Consider the following 21,374-nt stretch of genomic DNA (forward strand, 5'->3'; position numbering starts at 1 on the left):
CTGGGCGAAAATTGTCGACGGCGGCGTTGAGGAGAGGCGAATGGTGCGGGGAGGGGAGGGAAAGGAATGAAGAGGCGTAGTCAAGGTCGCTGGCGGAAAAACTCGTGTTAACCAAAGTCAGCCGGTGATCATCGTCCTCCTCACCTCCGCCTCGTCGAGTCAAGCATCCCGGCAACACGCAGGCGGAGGCTGCGGGAGGGAGGGTCAGGGAGGGAGGGAGTGGGTGTGCGGGGCGGTTAGGGACGGGGGGAGGAAGAAGGGAGGGAGGTCTCTGAGGCAGAAAGGGGTAGTAGTCACTCGGCTATAAAGTCCACGGCATCAGTGTTCGCAAGGAGACCGACGCAGGATGATCCGTGCAAAGCAGGTGGTGAGCGCCTTGTCGCTGGCCTTGATACTCGCGGCTGTGGTCATCATCGACGGTGAGTACCTACCATCCCGAAACTGCATTCCCGCCCACGTCAAAGGTTTTGTCTCCCTGCCAAGGCGGAACCCGGCTTCAGACGCGACGGAGCAGCCACAACTATGTCCCTCCTATTGAACGAGTCCTCCCGTTCTCCGTTCTCCAAAATGGAAGGCGCAATCGTTTCAAAATTTAGGATGCTCAGCATCAATCATTCACCTTTCGAAATCCTCGCTCAATCTTCTTTGAACCACATTCGTTTGCACATTCCCATCCATCGTAAATGCTAAAGATCCCTCTCCCATGATTTACCTCCCAGGAATTACCAGGATGTCACTCGGTTTAATGATTTCCGTTGCACGAAAAATTCGACGCTCATGTTTAAGTACTTCGTCGAGTGAGTCTTCAACATTTTTAAATTGGCACTTTTGACGTAATTGAGCCAATAAAATATGTGTTATAACAGCAAAAACGTATTAAATGTGAGGTCAAACAAAAAATAAGTCGCTCAAAATGAATTACATTTCAGGCAAACCAATAACAAGTAAGTGACACACGCAAGCATGCGATCGAGTACATTTTCCGCAAGGTCAAGGTGGAAGTGAAAGACTAAATTTCCAGCATGACATTACCCGTATCCATGCATGCTTTTGTCGGTACAACTGATTCTTATTCCTAAAACTATTCGTATAAAATGTACTGCGGCCCACAAATGTTTGCCGAAAGATATTCACACATGGCTGCAATAACAGTAGTGATCTTAAAGCAATCAAGGTCAAGATTGCTACTGTTATTTTGCGATGTGTTCCTTAATTCATTAGTTAAATTTGTGGCGAGAACTAATAGTCAGGTGCGCTAACATAATTTTCAAATGCATAAGTTATTCGAGGCACTGGTGAAATCGAAGGAGATGTTTTGGCATTTTTTCTCCGTTTCCACCCCGGATATGATACTCAAATCAGATACCCGAGCCACTCCGAGAAACATGAAAACTGAAGTTAATTATTCTAAGATTACCTGCGATTTAAGACGAAAATGTAAAACACATACGCAATTTAATGCTTTTTCAGAAGATTTAACCTGTAGCTGTAACGATGTTAACCGATAGTTAACTACGATAAAAACCACAAAAATTAGCAGTAGAATTACTAACTTATCGATGAGATGGTGCTAGTGCCTCATTTTTTCATAAAATTGGGCAATGCTAGTCTTGATTGTGCGATTAATTATTTAATAAAGATTTCAAATCGTCGTTTAAGGTATACACACATTATGGTATATACCCTCAGGGAAAGGATAAATTTGGCGTTTATATATTCTTGTCAGTGCTTGCTTACAAACATACGCATGTGTGTGTTTATGGATAAACAATGAATAATAATAAATATATATTATATATAAATATTATATATATATATATATATACATATATAACCATAAACACAGTAATCGACCCGAAGTTCGGTTTGGTTGGTGATGGTCGAGTTCTCCCAGAGTTCACGGCCCGACGGCGTGTGAAATTCACACATCAGGGTAGGGGGGCCAGTTCCTTTCCCTTTGCCGGTTATGGTTTCCCAGGAAGATCTGGTACCCAAAAAATCACATAGCTTGGGTGGAGCTGCAGGTACCCAGAGACCTGCCTGGGAATCGAACCCGGGACCCTCCGGGTTCGTTCATTAAAAAAAAATATATATATATGTACACACACACACACATGTGTATATATATATATATGTATATATATATATATGTATGTATATATATATATATATATATATATATATATATATATATATGTATATGTATATGTATGTGTGTGTGTGTGTATGTGTGAGTGAGTACACATGCACGTGTTTGTTTGTAAGTACAAACGCCTCACCTTGAAATTCACCCAGCGGCGATTACATGCTCTCACGTTCATGTGAAAATATTATTTTTGAATGAAACAAACGTATTCGTATACGATAGTGAACCTTCGGATAATCTATCCCACAGTTATGTGGGATTTTTCTGCAATTTAAGGATACAGGAGTGAGTCGTAAGTCCGGTGTGGTTGGTCATTGTTAGTATTTATACTGATGCATTTTTTCCGTTACATTTGCCTTGTATGCCTTGTCCGTCGCATATTTATCCGGAAAATATGAATTATACAGAGCTGAGGTCTTGGAATAACTGGATATCAAATGATCCACCATTTTGACTCGTTAAGCAATCCATTTGTTCAGCCCAAGATTACTGAAAAAGAGCAGAATATAATTTATAGTTATTTGTTGAAGTGCATGTTTCTATTGACGTAGGCGGAATCCCAATTCCGTGATGACGACGTCCTCATCTCGAGTTCACTTTGGATTTGCCCTTATAACGGTTAAGATAAGCGATGAGGTAAAATGGACTTTAATAATGGACTATGCAGCAGGTCAACGCCTCGGTCGCACCAACTTATGCATTCACTCCCACACGGCCAGATAAACTCGTTTCCCCCTTCGACCCTCTCCTAGAGTTTTTTTTGAATCAGTATTCAGGTGGATCCGGATCTGCTGCAATTTGTTAAGTATTCGACTCAAAGTTTGATGGAAAAATATCGCGTGAACTCGCGTCTGGCCAGTTCCAACGCAAATCCGGTTGGATTGATTAAAGAAATGGGGTTACCTGATCTAGAGTTTATTCCTTTTTGCCACATTTTCTCGCTACATGTACGCAGCCCCGTGTTTCACAGCCATTTATGAGCTTGAAAAAGTATGTGATGTAAGAATGAGATTTCTCGGTTTCCTTTTTTTTTTTTGAACGGGGAAGGGGAGGGGTTTGGATTATTTGGGGGAAATTCCCTGGAAGCAAAAATTTTCGGAGCATAATAAAAATTGAATTATCTTTGTGGAAACATTTCATAACGGTGGAATCCACATACTTAACTGGAAAACTTATGACCCGTGATGTAGTTGTTTGGAGATTTTTAAGTTAGCCGTTCCCTTTTTGATTTTTTCCGACTGGTCAGTGAGCAAATTAGTGTGTTCGTAAAGGTTCACAGACGATTTTGGCTCACATTTGTGTTAAAAATTTTAATTTTAGTTTCATAGATTCAAAATATCCTTTTTATTTTCTATTTAATTTTCAAAGTTTCGGTTACTCTTACGCTTTTAAAGCGATCATGTATTTTACATTGCATGCAGTAATACTGCCTACTAATCCTTTTACTAGCCTTGTTTAGAAGCAAAAAATGTCCACGGCTTTGTTTCACTATTATTACTTGTTGTTGACGAGGGATTCAGGTCCATACGACCCATGCTCATGTTTCCTCGGCGTACTCAAGTATTTACGATATCTGTAATGAGTAAATTCATTTCCGGTAATATTTGTTCCAACGGAGCCAAATTTATTTCCTAATCTTCATGAACAACCACGTACATACCTATGACTTGCGATTAGGGCATATCGTGAATGTGGCACGCGGGTTGCTTAAATATTTTATATGGGATGCCTATTCTTCGATAGACACGGTGTACGGTATTCCTTCTCCAATGTGGATACCACAGTATTAAATAAGTACGTCGACGTAATGAGGACCTATCCTGACTGTATCGTTAAATATTCATGTATCTAGTAATTAATTATTCAAATTACCCACGTCGATATACTACATTTGGTGTCCAGGGAGGGCGGCGAGTGTGCTAATCGACGAAAAAATAGCCAAACTGCGATATTGCGAAAGTAATGTGACGCCATTTTGCACTTTAAGAACTCAATGTCTATGTCGACATGTGTTCGATGCTTAATTTACATCGCGCGGGGCTACCACGTTTATATTTATATAGGTATCAGGGTCTCACAAAGCAGGCAGAGAGATAGGTGACTCATCATATGATCACCAGTGTGAAGAGAAAGTAGTTTCATCTATGGGAATCCCAACTGGTCTTTCGAAAACATGGCTGCTCATGCAAGGCTTAGCCAGCGGTGCCCTCTCCTGAGAGCGCGAGCTCTGAACAGTAAGAGACTCCTCAAGGCTTATACCGCTCGCGGTGAGACGTTGCCTTCCCTCTCAAGCGATATATTAACAGTCGCGGTGCCCAAAATGAGACTCACCCGTGCCTACCTGCATATGTAGCAACTGGGAAGTGAGGAGGTGAGGGGCCAACTCATTCTCAGAATACTCGAGGAAGACAGGGATGAAAAAATAGCAAGGAAAACTCCAAATTTGGTAGGCATGTAAATACCAGGACGTGACGATGGACGTTATGATGGAAATTTAGGGACTTGGAATACATGGTTTGAAAGACACGAGATCGGAATCATGTAATTTACAATTATTGTATGTTTCCCGGATCAACAGGGGGCTTGGTCTTCGTGATGACGTGCCACAATGACGTGACGTGATGAGGTGAAGTGATGGCGTGACGTGGTAACTTGTCCAATGGGTCCCTGGCTGTCGATAAGTTTAAGCAGTTGGGATTTTTCTCAATTTGGCGCATGATATTTTAAGGTAACTAGATCTTCGCACTGATCGCTAGTAGAACTCCGAATAAAATACGCATAAAAAGGTCAATTTTCAATGAGTTTGAAAAATTGCACTACATATTGTCCATTGCTATGCAGGTAGAAACTCCGTAAGAGGCCCACGCGGTAAAATAATTGAATCAAACGTAGTTCCTCCATTATCTTTCAAAAGTAATATTATAATAGCAAAAGTGGAAAATCTTTTATCAGTCACTGCTCCCACCAACAATTCGTGTCGGGCAATCAATGCCAAGGGTAAAATTTGGGTTAAATTCGAAAAACATGTTTGGCGGCGAATACATATATATATATATATATATATATATATATATATATATATATATATATATATATATATATATATATGTATATATTAATGTAATTTAATCTCAAGCCAATTAAGTGACGATGAAAAATATCACGTCATATTTTTATGAGGGAATTATTAATTCGGAAATTAATATCAGTGTTGAGAAGCTGTGTATTTATAGCAATTGCGATAAATAAACTAGAAAAAGCTATACTGGGTGGATTAAGAATGAATGGCAGTCATACTTCGCTGACTGTCTTCAGCATTGGTTTCGCATTGAACGGCGTGTCATGACCGACGCTTCATTATACGAACCTTGACCCCAAATTCATTACGTGCTACGGAAATTTACATTGCGTTTGTGTTTATCCCAGTGGCCTAGAGATACTTTTTTCAATGACAGTATTAAAAAATACCAATTTCTACTAATTTCACAGTTATTAAGTACCGACCAACCTACTTGGATTTATTTTCTAAAGATAATCTTGCATTTTGTCCAATGATAAATCAGAATATATTCAACAGATTCAGGCGAGATGTAGTGAAAGCTCGCCATAACGAGAAAAACAAATTTGCACTTTTCCACAGATTTATTTGTAACTTACAACGCGTTTCATTTCGTTCGAACCATCTTCAGGTACAAGACAAGATTCAACTTGTGATACATCACATTTATACCTGTTTAAGGAAGGGGGTGGGGAAGAAAAGAGTAAGGAGTAAGGTAGGCGGGGATAAAGAGGGGGGATATGGAAAGCCCAAAGAAACAGAGAAACTAAAGAAATGGAGAGGTAAAAAGAGGAGAGGGAGATAAGCATTTTCGGTCATTATTTGAGAGGATGGTGGCTGGTAGATGGTATCCTGGCGGTAGGAAGGAGGGAAGAATAAAGAAAGAAATTATCAGGGAAGGGTTGTTCGACACATATTGAGAGTGGGGGTAGGGGGTGGTTGGTTGGGAAAATATGCGATGGGTGGAGTTAGACTCAGATATCAAAATAATTAAATTTCGTGACTCTTAATCATATGATAATATTTTTGAATGAACCGGGATGCTCTATGTTGTCTTGTCTCTACGATCGAATAGAAATTTTGAGCCAGAACCCACGAAGTGGATACTGCTATTTGAATATAAAAAGAGCAAGTAGACAAGTTTTTGTAAAATTTTAGTCACTTCTCAGAACAATACGTTTAAGAAAACAAAATATTTTTCATGAGTTCAACCCCCTACGTACTGATATCAGAACCACAAGTCATCTGCTCTTTCTTATTTTAACTAAATGACAGGGGACGTGAACTGGGTTTTCTGTCATCAATTTACCGTTGCTATACTAGTTTTGTAACCCAAATTCGTAAAGCACTCAACGTTAATTTCCCGTTTTTTTGGGGACCAGCAATTAAACCGTAAGGGTTCGACGATATCCCAGTGACATTCTAAAATACCTAAACGATTCTTTTCCCCCAACACTTCATTAATGTTATTGATGCTATGATTTACGCCAAAGATAACGGTGGAAAATAATTAACAATGCGGTGAAACCGGGAAGAAATATTTGTTAACGCGAAACAAAAAGTTCAATTTTCCAATGTTCTTCGCGATCTACACATTGTGGCACGATGTCTCTCAGTGCTGGAGGCATGACAGGTTAAGTGCAGATATAGGAGAGCTTTACATTTGTATGATGAGTCTTACGAAAAAGAGTCATGTAAACAGACCCTTCGGAATCCCTGCTCCCCCAGTCTTCTGCCTTGAAGTATATTGTGACAACCCGTTGCTTCTGGATACATCCGCTATAGATGGCCGCGCCATTTCTGTCCTGCCAAATACGGGAGAATAGGCGGCAAGGCTGCTGTTAGTGGGGTTTATATTGGATTTGCAATATTATTATATTATAATTGTAAAGGTCTACTCCACCCGAGGAGAGAGAGAAATAAATCCACAAATTTATGCATTTAATTATTTAATCATAAATATTTTATGACTCAGATAAGCATATTAATTCCTAAGTTCAGAAGTAGTGAATTTCCATTTGCGAAGGCACTCATCTGCCTGTATTTTAAGTCGATAAGGTCTCGACTTGGCTGCCTATTATCCTTTACATCCTGGCTCATCGTTGCTGCGTTCTTGGTTTTCCATCTTATTCCGCGGTACTTAAATAAGCATTGATTTTAAACCACAATAAATTTCCATTTCATTCAACTCTCAAATATTCCACGTCTGACCCTTGAAGAAACTTCCTTTTCCCGACGTGGCGTTATTTATCCCACAAATCCCAATTCGATCCTTATCTTCCTGCAACATTTTCTACTTCACCTTACAACATAATCATGAAACATTCAGTATCTTATATTGTCCTCGATACATATCCCACACGTTACCATATTCTCATTGTGCCAAGGTCATAATTAATACACCTTGTATCTAAATTATTAATTTCAAAAAGACTGAGTGGTCAGCGGACTAGCTCCAATCGTTGATAGGCATGGTTTTAATTCAGACAATGGAAATTTTCGTTGCCATCGTGACAAATGTCTAGCGTTACGGGTGAATTTCATTTTGACACTCTTGTCTGCTAAGTTTTGTCTCCATGGCCATTCCATGAAATGTAATTCGCTGACTTAAGGTTTAAACTGCTACTACTACTCGAAGGGTAGGAACCAGTAGACAGGTAAAAAGAGATGTTTCAGGCGTGATATGGTGGAATATAATGATTAATTAAAAATTGGCGATTTTCCACACAAAAAGATTTATTACTGTAATTTTGTAATAAATTATTATTGTGATAAATCTTATTTTTGGAAAATTGCCAATTTTTAATGAAAGAGGAGACAGGTCTGCTCCTCAGTGAGGCGACTGGAAAGTAACATCATCACTGAAATGGTCACACTACAAGGAAGGCATTGGGGCACAATTTCAATGGCGAAGAAACCTGAAAATTGAATCCTGCACGATAAATGAGTAAGTTACTGGATTATGCATTGCGAAAGTTTTTCCACAAACTTTCGGAAGGGTCAATACACAACTTAACTCAAAAACCATATAAATATGTTTCGCTGAAAAACAGTTATTCATAATGCCAGGTACTTATGGCGTCAAAAGTCAATTACGGCTGAGAAGTTAGGGAAATGGTAGTGTTGCGCTAAGAGAGTGCATTTTATTTGGCCAGTTGGAGTAAATTTGGCACAATCATGTCACTTACATTGGGAGTTACTCATTTATGCTAATATATCATTACTTATTTTCTGAATTAATGTTTGCAAATTCCCCGAAGGAAGAAACACGCAGGAAAGTGATTCATTTAGCATATAACTATGAAAGTCGATTTGAAAAATCGAGATCGAGTATTATTTACAATTAAACAACGAATTTTTATTGCTTCCTAAAAGATAGCTTTAGTTACTATATAGCGAATTCATCATGCAGAGTAGCTATCTAAGAATAAGTGACTAGCAACCTTTTGAAATGTAAACTAACAGCACAGTGAAATTCTCTGTTGTTTTTATTCAGATTTCGCCATGAATCCCTTTAAAATAGACGTCAATTTGTCATGATTTTCTCAGCAAACACTTCTACTGACGTGTCTACTGAAAACTTTTAGCCGATTATATTGTCTGCGTCAAATATTAATGTTTACAAACTAATCTTAACCTTACAAAATTAACTCAATTTTCCTCTATTGTCAAATGACTCATATGCTGTAAAAGGCATTCTATATTCAAACCAAAAGGTTTTTTGGCCATGCTCCCTCATATTTCGAGGGAAATATTTTTCACATGACAGCTAAGTTTGGCACGGAAATGTACCACAGATCGCGAGTTGCTGAACACTGTGTCAGACAATTTACTACGTGGGAAATAAATGGCGCAATAGCCAATTCATTTTTAAGCACGGCATAGTTGCTTAATCATTATAATTTTTTTTCAAATTTAAATAGAGAAAACAAATTGATAATATCTACTAAGTAAAGCGCGTTTTAATGCACTTGCATCATCTTCCAGAATAAGCCATTAAGAAAACGGTATTTTTTACCTGAAGATGTTTCATGTGAATTGATACGCGTAGTACGCAATAAATTTTGTGGAAAGTTACCACCACCTTGTTTTAACATTATGACATACGATTTCTTATTTTAACAAACTACAGTTGGCACATTGAGAAAATATACGAGAAAACGCGAATTCATTGCATCATTCTGTGATCTTGAATGATGAATTTATGATCCTGAGCATAAAAAGTGTATTACAAAAACGTTTTGAGCTGCATAACTCCTGATGGAATCTCTCGGGACGACCGATTCACATCAGTCTGCTTTGGGTTTGTGGATATGCTTATGATCTCTCTACAAGAGATCGGCAGGGGTTTCAGACATGTTGAGTACAGTCTCAGAGTACGTAAAAGGGTGCATGTTTAACATGTTAGGACAGCGTTTCAGGTCATTCGACGCTAAATCCAAAGAAACTAAAGAAAAATAGTAGTTTTATACACGTGTGCACAATTTCTTTGGTTAGTTCAACGTACTGAAAAGTATTAAACGCATTCATTCGACACAAATCATTGAGGAGACAGCTTCCCTTACTGGAAAATGGACTGTTGAAGCCATAAGGATGATTTGACTGGGACCGTCTTTCTAACGCTGATCATTCCATTTCCATCTCTTTACCGATAATAATTTTTGTTCAACGGATTCAAATCAGTAATTAAAATGTGTTAATTTCAATATTAATCATAGGTACCTCGAGCAATCTTCTGACGGAAGATTCGACGGTGCTGGCAAGGTATTTATCAACGAAGATTCGTGTTGTGAAAATTTCATGATTACCTTTTCGAGCTAAAATGAACGTTATATTGGCAAACATTTATTACGACATAGATTTTAATGTATATAGTACTTCATCATTAGGTGAAAAGTGAAGTCCAGTTGCGCGCATATTTGTGGGGGAGGGGATTAGAGAAGAGAGGAAGAGGATAGTGGGCACGGCCAATGAAAGGAGTGAAGGGGGGACGAAGGATGAAGGATTGTGGCAGGTGGTAACAAAGAAATTGCAGACAAGACCTGCTTATTCTCTTGTCGGCAATTCCTTTGTTAACCTCCCCCCACAACCCTTCGCCCTCCCTCCCCCTCCTCTACTTATTTCAGTAACCACGCCCACCATCCTTCCTCATCCTCCCCATCTCCACCTCCTTACAAAATCAGAGTTCTCTAACCGAAGGTTGGTTTGATAGGTGAGGGTAGACCTCGTCCACGGTGTGTGAAATTCACAAGTCAGCGTAGAAGGGCAAGTTCCTTCCCATATGTCGCAGGGAGATCTGGTACCCGAAAAATAACATGGCTTGAATGAAGTTGGGGGTGCCCAGAGGCGTGCGGGGAATTAAACCCCGGACCTCTTGGTACCAGATCTGTACTCTACCTCCAGAACTACCACCTTTTCAAGCTATGATGATGTATCTACCTTGAAACTTCAAGGTAGATCCATCACAGTTGCATTATATTATATTTTAAATGGCAGGAAGTTGCAGTTATATTAATTCAAATTACTAACATTTCTCCATTCCACAAGATATCGCTAGAATCTTTTGAATGCATGAATATTGTATATGTTTTATTGCACCACACGCACAAACATACGCTGCTCTCTATCTATCTGTATGTATATGCAAACACACACACACACACACATATATATATATACACACGCACACACATATACACACATGTATACACACACACACACACACACACACACACATATATATATATATATATATATATATATATATATATATATATATATATATATATATATTCCCGGGTAAGCCTCTCTGACCAGCTTCAGCTCCACCCGAGCTATGAGATTTTTCGGGTGCCTGATCTTTCTGGGAAACAATAAACAGCAATGTAAAAAGGAACTGGCCCCCCTACCCTGATGTGTGAATTTCAGACGACGTCGGGCTTAGTGCTGGGTGAACTCTACCAAACCAACCCTCGGGTTGATAACTGTTTTCATGGTTATCTACATCTACATAATACCCCGCAAGCCGCCGCAGGGGCGTGTGCCGGGGGGTGTTTGGTTACCACCCGTAAGAAACAGCAATACCACATGCAAAAAAACAACATGGAAAACTACACCCACAGTAACGCACACACTCATGCAACAATCCCTTCATCCAACACTCACATATACCATAAACCAACAAACAACTGCACCCCAGGATGCAGCACGAAAGCCATTTTACAACGCGCAAGCCAGAACGAATGAATGAACGTATGTATATATACATATATATATGTATATATACATACATATTGTATACATATACATATATATACATACATACATATATACATACATATATGTATGTATATATATATGTATATATACATACATATTGTATACATATACATATATATACATATATATATAAATATATAAACGTATATATATATATACTATATATAACTATAAGCGCATTAATCAAGCCGGAGGTCGGTTTAGTAGGTGATGGTAGAGTTCACCCAGTACTAAGCCCTATACGGGGTGTGAAAATTCACACATCAGGGGCCAGTTCCTTTCCCTGTGCCGGTTATGGTTTCCCAGGAAGACCTGGTATACGGAAAGTCACTTTAGCCTGGGTGGAGCTGCAGGTGCCCAGAGTGCCTTGCCCGGGAATCGAACCCGGGACCCTCCGGTCAGCAGTCCAACGCTCTACCCACTGGACTATCGCGACCCACACACACACACACACACACACACACACACACACACATATATATATATACATATATATATATAAACATATATATATATATATATATATATATATATATATATATATATATATATATATATATATATATATATGTACATATACATATATACACACACACACACATATATATATATATATATACATCTCTTTTTTCCCAGTTTCTTGTTGCCCAAAAAAAACAAGCTATTAGGAAAGATTCTAATGATATTGACGTTAAATGGTCTTCAATGTATCAGTTTATTGACTAATGAGGTCTTCTAGATGCATTATACCGTCATTCGTTGTTATCAAGATGCTCACTAACAATCTGCGTACCTTTTTCATCGTCATAGAAGAAGGCGTTCCCTCATAACGATGACGACAGTAGCAGACCCATACGGGGGTGACCCATACGGATGTGGAAATGAGCAATAACCTGCGTCATTAGGCTTTATGCCAAGAATCGACCTTCGGTCTTGTTTGCGTTTACTTTACGCAGCCATGTGTGTATGCTTCGTAATTTGGTGACAAGGGGATGCAAGGTTTCATGATCTTAGGCATTAGCCAGAATCGCATTAGTGATTAACCGGTTGTATGAACCCCGAGGTGTATAATTTCCTTTCTTCTGTGTCTATATTCGCATTCATTCCAGTAGTTTAACCTGTAATTTTTTCCAACGATACTATTTTTACGTGTGGAATTAACAAATATAGACATTTCTCATGTACTTAGCGAACAAATTGTTATGGTATAGGTAATCATCTGCTGAGAGGTGATTAACTTTACTCTTTCTCTTGTTGATTTCTCATTTGAGGGGCTATTCAGGAACGAATCACATCTAATGCATACATTGACTTTCAAAAGAATTGTAGTTTTTATTAACTGTTTGACCATGTTAAATGGTTAAGATAAATTCTTTATTTTATAATTAGCATGTCAAATGATGTAATGGTAATTAACACATGATATAAATAACTACAAGTTAATGCCTCATTTATTAATAATATACACTAAAAGAATTATTTCTTTATAATAACACTATTTGGATTAAATTTTATAATGTTACATCAGGATGGCATCATAGTCTTCGGAGACGGAAGTTCCTACGATCAGAGAGTTCAATTTCATAATATTACTTGATTGTGCTCTGATACAGCAAATTTCGAAGTGTATGTTTGTATAATGTGCTAATCAAAACATGAATTTCAGAAAATCTGAAATTCACATAAGGCGAAGGCACAACATTCCTCACTTCATGAAAGCACGCGTTGGCTACTCTGCTGCGGGAAAAAATTTCAATCTTTTACGTATCATAACTTCGTAAATATTGCCGCATACATAAACGCTGTTTCCGTGGATTTTGATATATTGATTAATTTATCAAAATTAAGGAAAAAACTAAATTTGAAGATGTTAAAAAACGCCATGTTATTTCTCCCACGAAATCTTAATGCGCATATTCTGATAAGGAAACATGGAACTAAAACTACTCTGTGCACTGCGGTAGGTGTTGCGCTTGTCAGCGGAAAAAGCGGATCTATACCGTTCCAAATTACACGAAGTCCTTACACTGTCGCGTTGATAGCAGCATAAAATAAACAACAAAAGAGGACTGTTCGGAGAGGGACTTTTAGTGCTAGGATAGTATTAGGAACCGGAAAGTGTAAATGTATTGAGAAAGAGATAAATACATAAATATATAAAATAATAATAAATAAATAAATAAACAAACAAACAAATAAATAAATAAATATAAAATAAATAAATATAAATAAATAAATATAAACATATATATTTCTACATATATATATTTATTTATTAAATGCACATATATATGTGTGTGTGCGTGTGTGTGTTTGTGTTTTGGAAAGAGATATATATAGAATCTGTAGTTATGTCTTTTTTAGGTTTACATACAGAAGAAAAGTTGTCAAAAAAGATACAAATAGGATATACGATCAACTTGGCGAGGCGATTACGAGTGTTCGTGGAAGAAAACATTAGATGGCGATGTGGGATTAAGATACGATGATAGAGGAAGGGAGAGATGGGAGAGAACTCTTTAGAAAAAAGAACGGTCGTGGGGAGAATGTAATAGAGTTTTTACCTGAGACGCCGCTGGATTATAAATTATATCTTGTCTACACACCACATAAAATGGGTACTCCTCCGTGGAAAATCCGGGGGAAGTCCGATAGATGTTAGATAAATTCAAATGTCAAGTAAATATACATTTATTGAATGGTGGGCCTATTGCGTGGCTATCTGACAGAGTTGAGTATATTGGCTAACCGACGTCGAGGGAGGAAACATGAGGCACATTGGATGGAACTATGTGAGGTAGCATTTATATGTAAAGTTAAAAAAATGATTAATTACCATAATGAGTAGGTGGGGATTTAGTGACTTGGTTAATCTTGGATTATAAATGTACCAGTGTCTAGTCGCTGGGCCCGTCAAAAATTTAGCGAAACCAGCTAATACTAAAAATAATGATGTTTTAAGAATCCTAAAAAGGAAAAACCTATTTATTTCTGGAATAGCACGAGCTTGATTACTTCCGCGTGGAAAAACATAAATCAGTATCTAACTACATCACATATGTTAATTCTACATAGCATCCCTTCTTTAGATCACGAAAATAACAGTAATTTGAGTTTCAAATTAAAATGCATTAAAATTTGCGTAAACTTATATTCATAACATGAAAATAACATAAAAATAACATGAATATAATCAGTGGTAGATGAAAACGTTCTAAAGCTATAGACATTAGGTGAGGATTCAGAAAATAGATTATATCGGAAAAGAAATACTTAGTTATTACACATATATTTTACTAAACACGACCTAGGTTTCGGCTTAAAAAGTCATCATCAGGAATGTGGAATAACTAAGTATTTCTTCTCCGATATGAATCGCTTCCACAAAGTGACACCTCAAACCATTCTAAAATTGATTATCTTGAATTGACTGTAATTTTTACCTCAGCAGTCTAGCATACATTATTTATCATATTTGCTTGGAACTGATTATAAATAGAGCAAACTGTAGGTAACTTAAGTTAAAATAAACTCAATCTAATGATTGAGTCAACTAGTACAAACATCGTATAATCAAATTCCAGGAAACTGCGGGGGATGCCGCGACAGTAACTTTTTGGCGGAGTCATCCGCTAATATGCATTACAATGCAACAATTTCAGAGTGTAATAATCATTCGCCTTGACCAGGATCCCGGTCAAGGCCAATGATTTTTACACCCTGAAATGCTTGATTTGTATCGAATAACCAAGCCTATTCTGCCATTGGTACCGAGTCGGATTTCGACCCGTTGGTTGGGCTTGTGGCTTTGTACTTGAGATAATGATTTGGGCCCTTTCAATGGCTTCTACTCACTGAGGTTTCGTATGATTAGTGCACATTTTACTGAGTCTGATTCTCAAATGACATTTTCCCTTTACAACAGGACAAGACAATCAGATCGTCTCCGAGGTTTGCCTGGGCTGCATATGCAATGCAGTCTCCAACTGCAACCGGACCCTCACCTGTTCCGGAGATGTATGCGGTATCTTCAGAATAACTTGGGCTTACTGGTCCGATGCTGGGAAGCCAGTGCTCGATCAAGACGACCCGAGCAGCCCTGGAGGTGAGCTCTTGAATCATATTATTCCTCAAAGGATGGAAATCATATTCCATTTGTACATTGGACTCGAAAAGGGAGTACGTGGTCATTTTTGTCGAGGGACACTATTCACGTGAAGACATGCTATTTACTCTAATAAAGCGCCTGACGAGAATCGAAAATTGTCACCTAATTTTGCGAGGTTTTCCTCATCCTTGGGATTTGTGACGGATGACGGCCTATAATAGTTGAAGTGCCTCTTAAAGGCTTTTTACCGTTACCATTTAAGCTTTATGATCGCATTGGAAAAGGTTAAATAAATGACTTAAATCTAGTTGATAGAAATGTATAAGTAAATAAAATTTAACTGGTAAATTTAAGTATTGTATGGTATTTAAGACTCCAAAAGCCATAAAAAGTAAAACATATAAATATTTTAAAGTGTCACTGATCTCTCTAATTTAAGATCAAATCTTTTCAATTGAGCTTAACGCTTGCGGTACCTTCCGCGTAAATCTTCAAATAGTGTGAGCGAAAAAAAATTAACGAAAATTATCATAGAAATGTAAATTAAAATTTAGATGAAAATGTTTCATACTGCGTTTGACATATGCAGTCATACCTACGTGCCTACAACTATGTGAACTGCTACTTGAGCTTAAGTATGTAGAGAGGTATTGGAGTAAACTTAATTATATCGCCTCTAGGAATTAAGAGGTATTAACGAAAGGGAAGGCAGGATCCATTAAAAATAAATGGCATGCAAAATCCTTTCTTTTTGATGGCGAGTTGGATTAGGGAAGTATTATTTTATCATGCTTCATTAGAGAGATTTAGTATAACATACGGCTTGGATAATTCCTTCTTTTAAGCCGAAGTAAACTCGAGTACCTTTTTCCATTCTTAATGTGGCTAATATTCTCATGTCTGAAGGGCTTGAACTTAGTTTCTTTAATATGCCTGTAGCAATTAATTTCTTTCCATGAATATATTATCCAAATATATTGACTATGTTAAAACTTAATATCCTAAGAATTCCCACGCCATCATTTATCTGACAGATTTCAAGTATTTGGTTGCAAATTAATTACCCCATATATTTTGTATTTTTACCCTGAATGGGAAGGTAAAGTGTTAATCGCATTTTTGTTTTCTTTTTCTGCACTTAGCCTACTCACGTTGCGTGAATGAACCATTCTGTGCCGCAGCAACAGTCCGGGGCTACATGGCAAGATTCAGACAGGTAAGTCTATCTTGAAGATTCCACTTCATGCTGAGTCGGGTGGGTTTTTTTCCTTTTCAGCCTGCTTCCTCGGACGAGTTTCGGGCCTCGGTTATTCAGGAAGTTATCTGTATACAGTCAGATGCTCTCTCAGATATTTGTTTTCAATTTTAAACTGCGACCGCAAGCATTAACTGCTTCCATCCCGTTGCTCTCTGGCCATCTCGAAGAGGCTTTGGTCGAAATTGGGATTATTTTGGCAATTCGATAACCTGTTTATAACCAACGCATGTATTAATTTAAGGCCACAGGCATACATATTTTTGAATGTGAATAGTCCGTTGAAGCTGGACCGAGAGCTATCATCCCTTCGAATGTACCCTTCCTATGTCACGCACATGTACACGCAAGGGCTAGTTGCTTTGAGAGACGCCCATCCTCTGAAATCATATGGAAAATTATAAAATTTAGGAATAAGTGAGAGGTTGGGGTTTGATGTAAAGTGAGAAGAGGAGAAATTATGCATAGAGATATATTATTCGAATGATTCCACCTTGAAACCAACGCGCAACGCTGGCACAATGTGGCAGGCTGAGGATTGTCTAATTTATAGCAATTTTTACACCGTATTCAAAGGGAATTTAAATAAGAACAACATCATAAATACTGTCTTCGTTTCTTTACTCACATCTTCTCATTCCTCAGATGACCGCATCGTATTTCATCAACACACCGATTTGCAGAGATTCAAATCCATTTTCATTTTATACCTATCGAAAGACGCAAGTCCTGAGCGAATATCTCCGTAGACTTGAAAAATGAGAGATTTAGACATTGCCTTAGTGAAAACCCCTCTACCCTTCCTATTTCCTTTTCTCTCTTATCCATGCACTATCACGGTTCGTTTTCCCAAGAGTAACCAGAGATCTTTCGCTGCTCTCGTCCTGCGTCATGCATACTGGCACATGCCTGTAACCGAGCACTTGAAGATACCATAATACTGTCGAAAACAAAGGCGTTCCTGCTGAAACAAAAGAGGCAACTAGAGATTTCTTGTTTCAACAAGGAAATCATGTAACTCATCATTTACGTAGACTATGAGTCAAGTTCAGAGTTTTCGTGGCCTTATGCCAATCTAAGTTGCTCTTATTGGCTCACACGCTTCCACGGAGCGGATTATTCCCTTCAAGGCAGCTAGCTATTGTTATCTCCTCTTCGATGATGTCATGCGAAACGGTGCTTTCCCCTTTTCGTATTTTAATGTTTCGACCAGCTCTGGCAAGAGCTATCCCACAAGGTCATCCCTGCTTAGACGTGAGTAGCAATAAGAAACACCGAAAATGGGAGTAACTTTTTCACGCGATGAGCGCCTAAACCTGTATCAATATAGGAGTACAATAAATAAATGACCGAAGAGCAATAAAGAGTTTTCAATTGAATTCATTTTGATGATTAAGAGGAAATTTTCAGTATTTTCGATCAGTTCTCTATTTTTCTCAACACCGTTACCTATCTAACTATACGCTCGTTATAGTTGAAATTCCAGTAGATTGAAGAAAATTACGTGCCGCTACTCTCTTTTTATATATTCAGCCAGGCGTGATATTTCATTCTTTCGTCCGTTTCAACCATATCTCCGATCTTCCAACTTCATAGCGTTTATAATAGCCTTGGATTATTTTATCCAAGAAATGTTCAAGGCCACTTGTGGACACAATGTACAAAACCACTTGTACGTTGTGTCTTCAAGTACAAGTCCACAAAAATTATTTTGTAGTTATTATTTTAATGGTTTTTAATATCCCGTAACATTTATTCCGCCAAAATATTTCGGGGATTTTATTTTAAATGAGAGTAAGGAATTGAAAAAAAAACTGTGAATGCGAACTGAAACTCTAAGCACCCTATCTCTACTAGTGAGTCTCAGTTCTACGACGGTAAAAATACGGAGCTAACGCCCCTCAAAAGCCAAAACACAACCTTGTTGGAAACTGATCCTATCGTTCTCTTAACTAACGTTGAAATGAGAGGTGATATCAATCATTAAAATATTTCTCCGTCAGAGGAGAAATGGCTTATTAAAAATAAGAAAATGAAAAATCTTTATGAATTAAATCTGAAATATTTTCTAGACAATCATTCAACAGTCGTGTCAATTCCTTTTATGAATCAAAGTGTACTCATCATCATAGGTTAGATCATTCTAGCTGAATAGTATTTTGTTGAGTTATAATTTTCCAAAAATTTTTTAATGGTGTCCCAAAATTGAAATTCCCATGGCGACCAAAAAGGCATCATTCCGTTGAAATGAATGTGTGTCTGATGCAAACACAAAGCCATTAGTTTATCATGACTCGTCAAAAACCTTTTTCCCTTGAAACCGAAATATACGCCCCGTCATTGGGTTTCGAGCTATGCATAAGTCGTGACATTTAAAGATATTTATAAATTGTGAAAGAAAATTATTATAAAACGGATAGAACCAATTATAAACTCTGTAACTTTTTGTAAATACTCATGTTGATCGAAAAACAGTTCCTTTGATAATGATGTGCAAACGTTGACACCGGTTGAGTATTTCAATAAATAAGCATGTGCCTCTCAATTATTATTATTATTATAAAGTGCTCAGCTTTCGATCCCACTGAAAATTCACTAGATCAAGGGACTCAAGACACAAATAATGATATTAACAACAGTATTAATGCTAACTGCAGTATTAATGTTAACTAAAGTACCTGACCATGACCCATGGGGAAGTACTCGTATTATTTTCACTTTCCCTACAGAGGAAAAGAATACGTAAGAATATGACTGCACTATCCCGGTATGGTTTGTCCCTGTGCAAGTTCAGAGTACAGATGAATGTATTAAATTAACCCTCCTTGAAAAAGCATGTGTTCTTTTGAAACATTCCGCTATATACTCGGGTACTCCTTCAAAGTTCTTGCTGTACCTAGGACGAGGCTATTAGTTTTCCTCAATTCGATATCGTGGTTCCTTACAGGTTGTAAATCAATTACCGACAAATACCGTCTCATTGATCATCCAATTATCCATTTGCATATGGAATCACGGTAGGTTTCGAAGAAAAAGAGCTACATTTCACCTATTAAAAGAGTACAAATAATCTAACCCGACAATAACTCTCTTTATAACTAATATTTTTAGATTTCTTCAATTACTCGAAAAACGATGGAGAAAAGTGGCTAAGTTGACGAGAATAACTGCTAAAACAATTCAAGGGCCGAAGAAATGTATTCGGAGTTCGTGAAAAATGGATTACATTTGTTCTCATGAGCCCTTCTCTGGTCATGTTGAAAAAAATTAGACATTCAGGTTTGAAGTGGTGGAATCACTCCATAATGACAGAAACAATGACCGAAACAACATTTGTAATTTTTCACTTTTATACATTCTTTAATATCGACTAGTTTCGGTGTACATTTTCAAGTCACATGGTTTAGTACACCGAAACTAGTCGGTATCAAAGAATCTATGAAGTGGAAAATTGCAAGCTTTTTTCTTTGTTGTCGTCATTTTGAAAAAAAAGTATTCATTTATATTGTTAGTCTAACAGAGGATAAATAATTTCAAGCATGAGTCCCAATACTGCCCCCAAATTTTTGCTCTATAATGGGAGGGCCTTCGGTTTTAAAAATGTGTCATAAACAAAATATTGCTTTAGCATTGGGGCCCGCTGAATTATTCATTGCTTATCCCTTATAAATTATGCTTATATTACTTTTATTGCAGGACTGTAATGGGGACGGCGTCATAAATTGCGACGACTATGCAAGATTACACCTCCTGGGAGGATATGGTTGCGGTGGGGGTTTGACACCCCTCTATCAACAGAGATATCAAGAATGCCGATCGCAGTTCAATGAAAATAGCTAAGAAGCAAAAGCGGCAGTGCAAGAATTTCATTATTCATTCACAGGATTTTCAACCAATGTGTATTCGCCTGTATATTTATAGAATCCAGCATATGTCGGTCATCAAGTGAAACTTATTTCTTCAAATAAACTATATATTATAAAACTGTTATCCTTCTTTCAGCAACATATGTATGATCATACCCTTTCATACCAAATTTAGCAAAGCTACGGTGCTGTACATACTCAAATTCACTCGTATGAAGTCGTTTTTCTGCATGTAAAAAATAACTCTTTGTGTCAATCGTTTGCAACTCCCAGCTAAAATTCCGTGAACTTATCCAGTTAATGTAAATAATAATTCTGAATTTTTTAAAACGTAGGCATTGTAAAAATTTGAGCAATATTTTCGACGGTCTTTCTTCCATATTATCCCACGGCAGAAGTAATACGCATTTTACTTACGCGAGGTTCTCCGGAGAGGAATCACCAGAGGTACACACAACAACAATTTAGTTACCGTTGGCCTGGAAAATTGCTCAACAGTACATAACAAGCTCGCCGAATGCATGGTCATATTTTAAGGACCAAAATAACGGAGAATCGTCATTAAAATATCATTCATCATCAAAATAATTTTCTATGATGATTGGTTGGGCCAACGATAGGGTTTCCCATTTTCTCATTTACTAGATTCCAATTCCCAAATT

At 37.6% G+C, this 21,374-nt stretch overlaps 1 protein-coding gene across 1 annotated transcript; it reads left to right on the plus strand.

Annotated features, from left to right (window-relative positions):
* Positions 1–297: 297 nt before the first annotated feature.
* Positions 298–20,830, plus strand: LOC139685906 (lysozyme-like). The gene is made up of 4 exons (XM_071583041.1): positions 298–419; positions 15,409–15,588; positions 16,734–16,807; positions 20,543–20,830. Exons 1-4 carry the CDS (start codon positions 347–349, stop codon positions 20,684–20,686), a joined length of 471 nt encoding a protein of 156 aa, XP_071439142.1. The 5' UTR covers positions 298–346; the 3' UTR covers positions 20,687–20,830.
* The last annotated feature ends 544 nt before the right edge of the window (positions 20,831–21,374 follow it).

This window comes from Hetaerina americana, unplaced genomic scaffold (assembly GCF_022747635.1).
Source record: "Hetaerina americana unplaced genomic scaffold, ioHetAmer1.1.p SCAF_12, whole genome shotgun sequence".
NCBI classification, from domain to species: domain Eukaryota; kingdom Metazoa; phylum Arthropoda; class Insecta; order Odonata; family Calopterygidae; genus Hetaerina; species Hetaerina americana.